The 14,196-nt window shown below is 41.3% G+C and overlaps 1 protein-coding gene across 7 annotated transcripts in view; it reads right to left on the bottom strand.

Moving 5' to 3' along the window:
• Positions 1 to 246: 246 nt before the first annotated feature.
• The window catches only part of sgip1a (SH3GL interacting endocytic adaptor 1a), a 45,127-nt gene continuing 31,177 nt past the window's right edge, over positions 247 to 14,196 (bottom strand). For 3 of the 7 annotated variants that reach the window (XM_068318732.1, XM_068318728.1, XM_068318730.1), the window contains 13 exons: positions 13,561 to 13,641; positions 12,926 to 12,991; positions 11,984 to 12,751; positions 11,447 to 11,571; positions 11,118 to 11,271; positions 7,782 to 7,841; positions 6,800 to 6,911; positions 5,899 to 6,054; positions 4,891 to 5,029; positions 4,543 to 4,745; positions 4,231 to 4,295; positions 3,513 to 3,677; positions 247 to 3,381 (listed from right to left, as the gene is read on the bottom strand). In XM_068318732.1, the coding sequence (XP_068174833.1) occupies positions 3,359 to 3,381; positions 3,513 to 3,677; positions 4,231 to 4,295; positions 4,543 to 4,745; positions 4,891 to 5,029; positions 5,899 to 6,054; positions 6,800 to 6,911; positions 7,782 to 7,841; positions 11,118 to 11,271; positions 11,447 to 11,571; positions 11,984 to 12,751; positions 12,926 to 12,991; positions 13,561 to 13,641 (2,117 nt within the window). In that variant the 3' untranslated portion in view covers positions 247 to 3,358. The remainder of the gene's footprint in view (positions 3,382 to 3,512; positions 3,678 to 4,230; positions 4,296 to 4,542; positions 4,746 to 4,890; positions 5,030 to 5,898; positions 6,055 to 6,799; positions 6,912 to 7,781; positions 7,842 to 11,117; positions 11,272 to 11,446; positions 11,572 to 11,983; positions 12,752 to 12,925; positions 12,992 to 13,560; positions 13,642 to 14,196) is intronic. The other 4 variants (XM_068318731.1, XM_068318736.1, XM_068318733.1 and 1 more) reach the window with 4 other exon arrangements.

Below are 14,196 nucleotides of genomic sequence, written 5' to 3'. Positions count from 1 at the left end.
GAAAGCATTGTACCTCTGCAAAGCCAGACAGTCCCCTTTAATTAAATCAAGCCTTATCCAAAATCGAACTTTGCTCTGTTGTCATAATTTAACGAGGCTGGACAGCCAACCACACGTCTGGTGGGATCCCGCTACAGTCCAATGTATTAGTCTTAAAAGACAAAGTACAGGTACTATGTGAAATACTGTGTTGTGTGGAATTAGGCTACATTAAAACAAAAAAAACAAAAAACGAAAGCACAAGGATCCATTTATAACTTTTATTGGTTTTGGAAAGAAGCAAACTAAGTTCATCTTAGCATCATTATGGACTATACAAACAGCTTGCACGTGTTTGAGGTGAACGGTACAGAACCAAAGAGCATTCTGGCGTATACCACACATAAACATACTCCCTGCTCTCCCCACAATGTTAATACATACAACTGACACTCAGTACAACACGTCATTTCAGTATTATCTATCCTTATGCTGTAGATGCCCGACCTCATACTGCATGCTTTGCATGCAAAAAAAATGAATACTGCAAGACAAATTCTCCAGAGATGATCCGAAAATGCAGATTTTGCTCTATTTTAAACAAGATTCAATGAATTTTTAAAAAAAAAAGATTTTTGTACATAAAGGCCGACAACATGTGTAACCCTGTGGCGTTGGTGAAATTCCTAATAGATTCATGATGGGCGGTGTGTGTGCGGTGGGCCTCTGTAGATAATGCTGCAGTGATGGTTGCACTGATAGCTTCAGTTCACTAAGACGATTACAGCTTCCCTCCAGCCACAACGGTCCATTCAGATGAAGGACTGACACGACTGAAAGAAGATGTAATCAAACGAAAGCGGGAGCTAAAGAGCACCAATCATGACCTTTTTGGCAAATTAAAATGCAACCTCAGATAGTAATCCAGATTTGTTATTAAAACTGCGCGCAGGTAATCTAATAATTGTATGTTAAAAACGTGATTTTCTCCTTTTAATGACAAAATTAAAATGTATAAATCCAGATGTTACTGCAGCAGCTCTGAAAGGACCATGATTGGTTTCCTTTAGCAGAATGCTGACACAGTACAGTACAGAGATCTTCAGCTAAACTTCACACTCTTTGTTCTTCTTTCTCAGAGCATTCAGGAAGTTCAACATCATCAGCACAGTGTATTTTTTTAAAACACATTGAACAATATATTTTCACTTTTATCTGTTTTAAAAATATTCAGCTTATTCTCCTTAACAGAGGACTGACCGGGGTACGCACAGAAAATACAAAAAGGACAACAAAAGCATTTTGGTCAACTTAAGCTTACTCCACAACCTCATTGAACTCATGTCATCTCACAGAGACCATTACGATTATGCAAAATAAAGCCATGGATTCAAAGCGCTGGCTGGACGATCAGGGGTTTGCTCATGATACAGTCAGGGAGTTTAAGTACCAGGTTTAGGAAACAGGTAAAGACACACGATCAGAGATGAAGCATAACTGAATCAGCTGAGAATGTCCAATCGGAGAATTGTCTTTGTTTCATGTAGTATGAATGACAAAGGGGGGGGGGGGGCTGGCCTCAGCAAATTACGCCTGCAGCGGTACTAAGCTCACCGAACGTCATCACTGGTTTCGAGGAAAACTGAGCTTTTGCTGACCTCGACTTGACCTTATTAAAAGGAAATCGTTGACAACTTAGGAAACAAACTGACTCGTTTGATTCAAGAGTACTAGAGAAGATAGAAATATCTCTCTGCCAGTCTGTTAAATGTCAAAGAACATTTAAAAGTTATCCTAGCTCAAAATAAAATTTAGAGGAAAATAGAACCTACTTACTTCAACTTAACTTTAAAATACATTTTCTGAACATCATGAATGTCTTTCATTGTGAACTAATGTTACTAATATTGCTGTCCAAGAATGAAGCTTTACCGTGGCCAGAAATCTTCTTACCAGCTCAGTATATCTCAGAAAAATAACATCCAACTGACATCCATGAAAAAGCATGACTTGACATTTCTACATTTTCAAAAGTTTCTCGTCGAGATAAACAAGATTTAATGACAAGTGATCTTCAGAAATGTTTGTGTCAGAGCCGATCTTTAGGTAAGATAATCTTCTCCCAGATCCAGCCTCACGCTGAGCAGACATATTTCGATCATATCCAAATCATGAAAGAAACGAATCAGTCCATTCTCCAAAAAGTCAAAGTAATTCTTCAAAGCGTGAATTTTGCCCATGGTATAAATAAATCTACATTAACACTGCTTTCACAAAGCATAACACAGCATCCAGGAAGATAGTTTTTTTTCTTTAAATTACCCCATCCCCACCCATATATAGCTCAAATCTTCTGCACTTGAGTTAAAAAATTATATCTGAAATGAATTCAAAAATTTTACCTTATACTGTACACAGGTTACTACACGCATAACAAAAAAAAAGATTTTCCATATTTATACCTTGAAGGTTTCTGATTTGCGTAATACCATTCAAACTCTATTCGTATACAGAATCACGTTTTATACAACAAGTCGTCATCAATAAATAAAAATAGAACGCTGTCATGTACTCTGGGTTCTATCGCTGCCGTCCCAGGAACAGCAGAGATGCTATCTGACAATACGAGGAAAACACCACAACGCCCTTTAAAGATATACAGAATATTAGAGATTTAAAATGACTTTTTACACGTCCTTTGTTCTGATGGTGAAAGCACATTTTCTTTTTGTGAAACCCAGTATGTTGATTTATCATTGCAGCTGCCCACCTAGCTAAAAGCATATCCATGTCTGAAAAGTTCCAGAGAAATAAAATAACAGTTTGATTGACTGATCAGTGCATTTATGTCAAAAATAAGGATGTGATTTCATCCAAGCGTAGACTGAAAACATCTGTGACTGCTGAAAAATGTCCACCTCCGTTATCTGGTGAAACTTTGTATTGTAATTTTCACAGCCAAATTTCTCTGGATTCTAGGCAACAAACTGTCTCATCCAGAGCAAAAATTTGGCCAAAAACACTTCGTGTCCAGGCAGCTGCAATGAAATTAAAGAAAAAACAAAAACAAACTCACACTTTGACCAGAGGAGGATGGAGAAGGAGGCACCGACATCAGAGGGAGGAACAACCCAGGTGACTAACAGCAGCAATACAGATGTTATGAAATGAATACAAATACGATTATCGAATGATCTAACACAGCTCCACAATGCTATATGCAAGTTATACAATACTGCTGGGTTAGGCTGCGGATCTGTCATCACGTGGGTTCAGAAAACGGAGCGTCTGTCTGGTGTTGGTTTCTCCCCTGTCCTGCACGCCGGCCTCCATCCAGTGTCATCGTTTCGTTCCACAGTGCCGTTCTCAGTAGCGCCGGTCAGTTGTCGGCCAGATATTTTCCTGAAAGACGTCTACAATTAATTTTTCCACACTGGACTATGAAACTATTCCAAAGATTGTCTCAAAAAAGTTTAATCAATTGGGTGCCTTTGCTTCAAATATTCTTTATTTTGTTGCTATGCTAAACTGACCTGCAGCAAACCTCTTCTTGATGAGAGAAAAGCGGTATCCTGGCCCGGCCAGCTCGATGTCACAGCCTGATAGCGTGCTGCCCTCACTGGTGAACTGCACTGCCAGGGGAGCAGGTTTACTGGGGCCTTCTGTTAGCTGAAAGCGTGCCAACAACGATCCCACACCTGAAGGGAGAGAATAGCATCTATGTTTTGTCTGTTAATCCCTCCCCCCATTAATAGAAAACTAGATAGCACACAGAGTGCCAACCTCCACCGCTGTAGTTTGATTTTATAATACAACTTTGTTGCTATGAAAACTCCTATAATTTAAAATCATACTGGCATGAGCCTGTCAAACTTGAAGAGATTATAAATCATGACGGGAGAAGCCATTCTCATGCAGTAAAGAAATCTGTAGCATTCTGGATCCAGACAAACAGCTAATGGATTGTTCTTTGGACCAAATCCTAAAACAACACCAGTAAAAACAGCAAGAGAAGGATTTACAGATTTAGTAACTGTTGCACCATTTATGACCAGCAGAGGGCACTGTGTATTCAGGTCGAGCTGACCCTCCCTCCTGTGACGTAACGACCACATCAGCTCCAGGAGCATGTCTGACTGTATCCATGACTTCTGGTGCAGGTCGCAGGTTCAACACTTGTCAAACTATCTATCATTTAATGACTGAAGCTTGATTAAATCAAGAACGTTACCGTCATCACACTGTACATACCTCCATTTTCAGATTTCTTTGAGATATCAGGAATCTTCCAAAGAATTCTTTGATGCTCTGCATTCCTGTAAGGACAAAAAAAAAAAGAGGACAGAAAAGTACATGAAAGATTCTTCTAAAGATTCAAAGTCAAATTAACCTAGAGTAAAACCATTTGTAATTTCATTATGGCCCATTCCCAAAACAGAAATGCATTGTATGCTCTTTGGATCTCTATTTATATTACTGTACAGTATTATCACAGAGTTCTAGTACTTATACTGTATCTTGCCGGCTCAAGGAAACGGCACTATATCAACATTCCAACTGTACCATGCAGCAGGTGGCAAGACAGCCTGTAGTTTTGAAACCCCTCCATCAACTGAGACGAGGAACTGGACGTTGTTGAGGGCCACTGGCGTCGTCATGGCGTCGCCATTGTATTTGTAGTCTATCCTTAAATCAGTGCTGGTGGGCTCACATCTCCAGCTGACCGCTAGGCTCAGGGGAATCGACTGAAGGCCCTCCGTCGACACCTGCAAGCAGAAAGAAAACATGTACTGTACATCCAAATTAAGAGTAAAGCTTGCTCTCTAACATAAAATTGTGTGCGTCGCTCTAGCGCCAACTACAAAACACGTTCAAGCTGTTACTACTAATGTTTCATCTTCCTCAGTTTACCTGATATTTGAGCATGTCCACATTGTAGTATGTTGCCTGTGGCTTCTGCTCTGCCACCTTTTTTAAATGGGCAATCAGGTTTGGCATGTTTACCCAGAAGTCCTTGGAATCAGCCTTGACTTTTGTGGTGGTGGTGTCACTGGCGAGGAAGAACCATGAAAAGATCAACCTTCAACTCAATCCTTGAATGAATTTCTGTCTGCTATTGTGTGGAATAACTTCCAGTATCTCAGTTTGAAAGGGAAAAAGGTATTGATGGCTCTAGAGATGGACAACGTGGAGTTGGACAGGCTGAGCTTGAGTTTGCATTTTTATATTGAGCCACACAAGGTCACACTTTATATGAATTTTAAGACTCATTCTGAAAAATTTAGGAAAACATTTGAATCAAGATCTTGCAAACAGCAATCAGTGGTAGTTTTGCTTTAGCTTAGCACCAATGCAATTTTTTAAAAATATGTTTTGAAAAAGATGCAAACATTAATCAAAAACTGAAAAGCAAATTTTTGAGGTGGTTAAAACTTATGTTTTAAGTTAATCTCATGCAGATGTCTATTTTGGATATTTGACTTGTTTTCCTTGCGTATAATCTGTGTGATTTAATGTTTGGAAATAACCATAATTCAATATGAACAAAATTCGTAAATGGTTATGAAAAATATCAAATGAAATGCAAACAAACAGCTGATAAACAGTCAGGAATTACTGATATTTATGATTTACAAACACAACAAAGTGACTAATTTTGATCACATGATGTCACAAACCCTTTAAGCTTACATCTCATGAGCTGTGTGTGAGTACAGTAATCGAAATATTGAGTACAATAGGCAGTGAATGAGATCATTTGGTTTAGTTTTGATGAAGTTAAATAGCAGGCATATCCAAACAGGACAATAAGACATTCAGACTGTGGGATAATGTTTTCCTTGAGACACTTGTGAAAAACTGTGCATTTTATTATTTTGTTCTGACAGTGACATGGTGAGTTCAAAGCGGTGTCATTACCAGCAGAGGAGCTGGGGGTTAGGCAACACATGCTCCAGTCGGCTGTAGTTGGTTATGCTGAAGGTTAGCACGGCGGGGGACGGGTTATTAGCAAAGTGCCGCGTAATCCCAGCTGGAAACGACAAAACCATCTCACCTATGATCTTCACACCACACCTGAGAGGAGGAGAAAAGAAAAATGAGTAAGAAGAACAAAAATAGGTTTTCTCACTTCCACCTCACCAATCATGTGCTCCTTGATTCTTCAAAACTAGTAAGACTAAAACCGGAGCAACGATAACGTCAAAGTGATTCTGAAGCTTTAGTTGCTGCTAAAACACTACAACCAAACAGGAGCAAAACATCTCAGTTTAACACGGCTGCAGACGCCTCTTAGCTGGCTAACAAGATAACGCTTAGTGGGGTCATGACCGTCGCACTATCAAAGTAAAGATTCACAAGCAACAAATGAAAGAGACATTAATGTTATAATCCTATTCACAGGAATCCCAGTGGTAGACGGTAGAGGCAGGAAGTAGAAATAGTTAGCTGGCATACTTATCCATCCAGGTACCCATATTTTACTTACGGATCAATATTTCTGACAACTTTTTGGTTCTTCTTGCGGTCTGTTAAAACATATCACTATATTCTACTCCTCACATTTTAAAACAAGTCCATTACTTCAATGGATTATTATTTATTTTAGAGTGCCTCATCCTTTGGATTAATATCCTTTTGAGATTTATTTAGGTTTGTGTAACAACAGCAAGCATAAATCCTTCAAAAGGCAACTTTACAGTTTAGATTTTCACTTTAACTGAGGCAACTAAAAACTTCCACTTATAAACAGTCTTATTTACACAAATATGTGAATGTGTGTGAGTGAAGAATTAGAGTTCATGATATTTGTTTGACCTACTTGCTGGGATCAGCTCCTTTAAAGAAAGCATTCACTGTCTCTGTAAATGCAGCAGCCACAGGAAGTGTGTCCTGAGCTCCCATGGTGAGAGGACTGGGTCCTCTGGAGCAGCCTGGAGGTAACACACATACAGACATACACATACACACAATTAAAATGGTCTGAATACACACACAAGATCCCATTTTACACAAAAATGTTCAGTAGCTTCAACCTTGCATAAAAATATACCCACAGAGATACATGCTACAAGTGCAAAAGGACAACTCGGTGCTCCTAACACTTTGAGAATGAAATTAAAATCTGAATTTGCAAAACTAAGGAGCTGAAATTTAAATATATAAAAAAAAAAGAACAGAAATGTTGGCGTTAGTATGGTATTGTGAAAATTGCAGGCTATGTTAATAAGGGGCTCCAATTTCTCTCTGCTCTTCAGCTGAGAAATTACAGAATCAGACAAAGGTACCTCAAATATCTCCCAGATATGTATGAATATACCTCAAGTTAGACCCTGACAGCAGCACTGCTATATCAGACAGGAAAGAAGAGGCAGAGATAGAGAGACCGAGAGAGATGTGCATGCTTATTCCAGACATGCTGTTGAAGCTGAATTAGTCCGACAGGATCAAAAAAGATCAGACAATCCAAAAACCAAACTGAGAACGAGAGGACCAGTAGGACTAAAGTGATGACAGTGACATTAGTAAAAGTACATGAAGAACGATGCGATGAGTGAATGGTGGAGAATGCAGACAAAATGAGGTAGTGGACATCAAGAATGTTTAGTTAATGCGTATTAATGGGCTCAGCCAAGAGTTAGCATGGTGTGAATTAGGATGATGGATGGATGGCAAAGGAGGATGCGGGGGAGAGAGGAGGAAGGAAGGGAGGAAAAATGGGGAAGGGCAAGGGGAGGGGCCAAGCTTGCACAGATGAGCCTCAAAGACTGTGTTCACGCTACCCTGGTGCAGAGAAGACTTACCTTCAAAGGTTAAATAAAACTTCCCTCTGTCAAACCATACAAGGGAGGGCTGGTCATTCTCTGTGTGGGGTGGAGGGGGGGTACGAGGAGGAGGGAGGGAAGTGGTTGAGGGGGGAGTGAGAGGGGTAAGGAGAGAAGGACAGCAGCGTGAGTTCTCACATGGCAGGTCTATCACACGTCACAGTGAGGTGAAACGTGGAGGTGGAGGCTGGACCACGGAAGAGGAGCAGAGCGCCACGGCAAACCCGGACAGAACACAGTGACGACAGGGGTGTGATGGGATGCTGTTTGTGGTTGGTTGCGTGAGACAGGAAAGGCAGGAGTGTGGGGGGCAGGTGTGTGTTGCAGGATGTTGCAGGGGTATGACTCAATGTGCAATTAAGAGAGATGTTGAAGCTGTGGCGTCTGGGGAGGAGGGGTGAGGACTGCCAGAAGAGAGGCGGTTGCCAGTTTCAATGTTTAGATGTGAAACTGAAATTACACTTCCGCACCAGATGACATTTTAAAAACTAACTGCGTTCTGAGTGTTGTGCTGCGTTCTTCTTTGACGTTCTGTGATCACATTTTCATCAAGGTCTCTGCTTTAGAAATTATAAAACATAGGGAAACACACTGCTATGTACTGTATAAAACCCACCAGCAGGGGGCATCTGTTACACTAAAGCTATGCTCACACTGCAGACAAAAGTGACATAAATCTCATGTTTTTCCTCAAACCTGGTGTTTTTTTGTGTCATGATTGTTTTTGTATGAGAGGCATCTCCAATAAGACTGAACATTTATCATTATTCATGAAACATTTCAAGGCATTGAAAAAATCTCTTCCATCTGGATCAGGATTACATACGTTGGCTTCATGGGATGTACGCAACAATAAGATTGTTTGAAACTACAGTTAGATCAAGAACAGATTCCATCCTCAGAAAACAAACTTGTGAAACATAAGAAAGGATATCCTTTTCCTAATCATGATTCAAAAGAGACGGTCCCTATATTGACTGAACACCTGCACGACGAACAATACGTGTGTGTTACTCAAGTCACTCAAGTACTTGGCAATAACCCTGGCAGAGCAGGATCGGTGTGTTCTTGTCGTTGCTGCAGTTTCATGTGACATCAAAGCAGCGAAGGTGTGTCCTTGAGCGAGTGGATCTACTTGAGGGAACGTGCGTCGTGGAGTGATGGAACGGTGAGAGCGGCACAATGCCTCGTGAAGCCAACAAAAAGGGCAGGTGTTCGGATGAAGAGGGCGGGGTTTGGAGTGGCTTTTTTTTCTATGGGTGTTGAGTGTGTGAGTGGAAAAAAAAAAGTGGGAGTCAGGGGTTGAGGGTGGGAGTGGACCCAGGCGTGAAGGCCACTGGAGTCTGGTTGAACTCGATGTTGTTTTGTGGTCCTCAAGTGTTTGTCAGAGGGTGGTCTGAATACCAAGCAGCTGCTGTCTAATCCTGATAACGGACTTCAAACGGTGCTTTGAGCAGCGGCTCTGATCCGACCGTGTGTTGGAGTTTGTAAGAGAGAGAGGGCCCACAGATAAGGAGCTCTTCAGACCTGTTCACTGCACACAGCACACAAACACTCAACCTCATGGAGCAGAGAATAAAGGGTTACAGAGGCTACACTGCACTCTGTGCGCGCACACACACACACACACACACACACAAACACACACACCATGTGTCACTGAGAGGAGAGGCAGAAAGTTGCCATGGCGACATGGCAAGCCACTGGTGCAGTCACTGTTTTTCATTTAAAAAAAGACGACACGCAAAAAATGCAGCTTTTCTTTTATCACCAAAGTATTTCCTTTTTTTTTTTTTTTTTTGACAAATTCTGTTTATGGGGTGCAAAATAAATTAGCAAAATGTACAGATATGAGAGAGTTGGCTTTATCTATAAAATTTAAAGGAAAGGTGTTGGGATGAGTCAGCGACCACAAAACAAAGAAAAATACTGCCATGTTTGAAAAGGAAAAAAAGAAAGGTGGTACGTCCTTATATCAGTGAACAGATACTGACTTATCAAATATGTAGGTATTGGGATAATGACTCAGACGCTCATCATTTAAGATGTTTTTCAAACATTTTTTCAGAAATTAACAAAGTCAAACAAAAGAATCGACTGAGTCGGTCTGTCCCGATACCTAAACGTCTTGACTGACACAACAGCCAGTCAAGCTCAAAAGCACTCAATGATGACTGTCGTCATTCTATGCCAAGAGAATTCTGGGAAAAGAGCATCAAACAGATGGAAAACCGACACAGGAACACTCCTTCCCCCTTCCCTCTCTCGGAGGGGCTTGTTACTATACCTGCTAATGAATCAAAGTGTCTCTCAAAGGTGGGCAGTTTGTCTACATAAGCATCTTCCTCTGACAAGCCGAAGACAAATAAAGAGACAAACGATATATTAAAAAAAAAAAAGGAAATTAAATCAAGGGAACATAAGCTTGACACAAAATGAAACTTGAAATAACAATGAGTGAAACAACTAAAACAACAAAACAGAGATGCCAAAATTAAAAAGCAACAGAATGGGAAGCAGTGTGTGATAAAGTGAATACATAATATAATTAAGAGTTGTCATGTCAATAAGGTGAGGTTAAAAAACCTCACCTTATTGAAATTTAGAAGTGACAGCATTAATACAATAAAGCAGTTTAGTAAATGTTTGACCGAGCAATTGGCTTGAAAAAGCTCTCTTCTGTTTTTATGTAACTGCTGCTGCCTCCGGTGTGTGTTCTTTTAAATCTGTGATGACTCAGCCATGCTACAGCCCACTGAGATGTGCTATTATCCACTCACAAATGTGCTGCAAGACCTTCAATACTGACTCTCAAGTTAAATAAAGCTGCATAAATTGTCACCGTGCCATTATTTATTAAAAGATTTGTTTGGATGTTTGTGAGCTAAAATTACATTTAACACCCTGCTTTGGTTTCTCCTTGCTCATTGATAGGCGTGTGTGTGTGAGTGTGTAAATATGAATTTGTCAGCGCTTGGGTGTCATTAACAACAACGTTCATGTGCAATTTTTACTATTTTAATCGCAAATATTTTAGAAATAAATTCTTACTTTAATGACTTTATGACTAATATTCATCAATTTCGAGGATTGTGATGCAAAGAAGTTGCTGCAAATTTATGCACAAATAATTCATTAAAAATGAATAAAGAAACTAGGATTCATTTTACACAGAATTTGTGCACAAAAAAGGAAGGACAGGGCCAGTGAATATAATAAATAACAAAATTTTAATCTTACAGGTGATTCAGTCGTCACTGCTGCAACAACAGACAACATTCTGCACAGATCAGTGACCACTGAGGGAACACACACCTGACACGGACACGGAGAGCTCTTTACCGACTGTGGGGGTGGTGGCAGCACTCAAGGAGTTGGTGGAGGAGATGGAAGAGGTGCTCTCGGCCCGCGCCAAGGGGGCGATGGGAGGAGGGCTTGCAGAGGCGACCGGAGGACTGAATGGACGACTCTGGAAAGACAAAAGGGGATGGAAAAAAAATACCCAGTTTGCAATGGAAGTACATTGTATGTATCCTGCAGTCAAAAAAAAAACTGCAGAGAAATGACATCAGCAAAACCGTTAACAAAACGCTGGACACCTCCATTACACAAGAAGGGACCTACTGACAAACCACAGGACTTACAGCATCTCCTGCAGTTGGTTTCCCTGGAGGAAGTTTGGGCCGGGAAGGGGGGCGGGGTGGAGGAGGGGGTGGTGGTGTGTGGTTGACTGATGAAGGAGTGGCTGGTCGCACTGGAGAGGAGGAACCTGCAGAGCAGAGAAGAATTATTAATGGATTATTTTATAAGCTGTAACACAAACACAAAATAAACAAAGGATGGTTGCACATAATTTAGTGTAATGAAGTTATAAAAGCATTCGTTTTACTGATGCAACGTGGATTCCAATCCAGTTTATACTGTGCAAAATGTCGATGGTGTAATCAGCCGAAAGGAAATTGGAGATGGAGGAATGCAGTTTACCTTCCCTTGTCAACAATAGAGTCTTAACAATGGATGTTACTGTTATTAGTCTGCAGATGAGTACAAGGAAAATGTGTTTTCATTTCATTTCCGTTTTGTCCGAACATTATTCATGTCGACTGTAGATGAGATTCAGCATGTTATTTCCAGACGTCCCCTATAACACCCCGTCCCACTCACAATCATAGTTCACTCACCGCTACTTGAGCCACCAGCTCCGGATGTGGGACCTGACGAGGACACCACAGCTCGGTATGTGGGAGGAGGAGGTGGTGGGGGAGGTGTCGTCCTGCTCCCCAGGCAAGCATCAATGGGTGAGGTGACAGCTTCACTGCTGACCTCTTTAGCTTTATTGGAGTCTGTGTTCTTTATCTGCTCCACTGGAGACAGGACAAGGGGTGGCGGGATGGGGCGTGCTGCAGGTTCATCAGTGGGGGATGTTACCGCTGGAGGGGTTCTTGCTTTAGGAACAGGGGCTGGGGGTACACTAGTGGGTGAGTTGACAGGAGGAGAAGAGGATTGAGGAGAAGGTGCAATTTCTTTTGGTGGTGCAGGAGGTGGGGAAATAGCGACTGCGAGAGGAGTTCCGTTTTTGGATACAGGACGATCGGATTGGACAGGAGGCGCAGTTGACTCTGCTGTGGTGGGCGGGGCTATTGGCAGATGAAGCACAGATTCCTCTTTAGGGGGAGGTGAGGTGGGCAGAGCTGGTACAGGGTCTTCTGAAGGAGGCGGTGATGAGGGTAAGGGTGGGGCAAGGGATTCTGCTGGAGGAGGGGAGGAGGTTGGTAGTGGAGGTGCTGGTTCCTCCGGCAGAGGTGGCCGGTCAGGACTTTCTTCACTAAAGCAGACCCACATGTCACTTGTATTCTCGCTAGCATCGGGCGCCTGCGTCGGTCCAAAAATGTTATCCAAGTCAGCGATTGAAGGATTCCTGGTGGAGCCGTCAGCTTCTCTAGACACTTCTGAAACACAGACAACCAGTGTCCAATCAAAGATTCCCTCCAGAGGCGCTCAGACTGTTTAAATATGGAGATGAAGCATAACAGACGGACTGAGAGAAAGCTGCACAGATCAAATCAAAGATGTTTCATCCAGATATATTGAGGCTGAAGCAGGAGAATAAAGACATGTCTTACCAGCATCACCATCTATAGAAGGGAGGCCAGTCGATGGGACATTCTTGGGTGGAAGGGGAGGTGGAGCTGGAGTAAAATTATAAGCAAAACAAGGAAAATAACAGACATGGCATTAAAATAAACACTATTGATAATTATTAGGTAATACTTGTGAATTAACTTTGCACATCACAACAATCTATGGTGGGATGCATGAAATGGTGACTTTGGCAAAAACGTGACTATTGTTTAGGTTTGTTATGCATACATTCTTACACATTAATACTTGATGGGAATCATCCAACCCGCAAACCACAACCTCAAAAACTCAATGATAAAAGATCATCATGCCAAAAAAATAAAAAAAAAGTCAGACGATGCTGTAAAATGCGTTCAGTGTTCATTCATGCCAAATGCAAGGAAATCCAAGGGGAGGGGAGGTTGGTGTAGTTTGGGAACCAGTTATTGACCCAAAACTGAACCACTGGATTGTGAAATGACCGATTGTTGTCTGCAGTGACAAGCAAGATTCATTCGCAAAACACAACTGTCTGTTAATGGATGACGAGGGTCACGAGGCGAGCTGATGGAGGTGTGTGGTCATTCCAGTGAGGACAGGATGGACATCACAATACGCAGCAAACCACAAAACTTACTGCCCCTGGGAAACGATCTGGTAAAAGAGGAGTCGAGCTCTGATAGAGGAGCACCCCACACATTGGACTCAGACAGAACCGCTAAGTTCAGGAGGGGACAGAACAGGCCAGGTCTTAATACAGTTGTATTGTAATCACTCACATATTAACGCTTCAAGATGCACAGCTTAAGTGAGCTGCGTTCAGACACTCACAGAACGTAGCGCACTTCAGTGTATTTAAGAAACACATTTCTTTAATACAAAAGTGCTTTAAACAGTCTGGCAAAAGGTAATACAGATATTAGGATATTTTAATATCAGTATGGGGAGGGTTAACAAACATTTAAATTACCGTAAATAAAAGAAAGTTTGCAGCTATATTGTGAAATTTAGTTTTTTGAGGGTGGTCCTGGAACGCATTAACCGCAAGTAACAAGGGGTTACTGTACACTGCTTTTACAAATCTCTGCAAATAATCCACTGGTTGATTGTGACCATAATGACAATAACATCACAGCATATATTATGCTGTGATATTATGCTATTATTATACTATGATGTTATGATAAGATATAAGTTTAACAATTATTTTACCATTAATACTGCTATATTAAATTTAGCCAAACATTAGTCAAACCTCTCGTTTCAACCACAC

The sequence above is a fragment of the Antennarius striatus genome, chromosome 7 (assembly GCF_040054535.1).
Source record: "Antennarius striatus isolate MH-2024 chromosome 7, ASM4005453v1, whole genome shotgun sequence".
NCBI classification, from domain to species: domain Eukaryota; kingdom Metazoa; phylum Chordata; class Actinopteri; order Lophiiformes; family Antennariidae; genus Antennarius; species Antennarius striatus.
The sequence above is the reverse complement of the archived record's forward strand: the minus strand, read 5'-3'. Positions and strand labels throughout refer to the sequence as shown.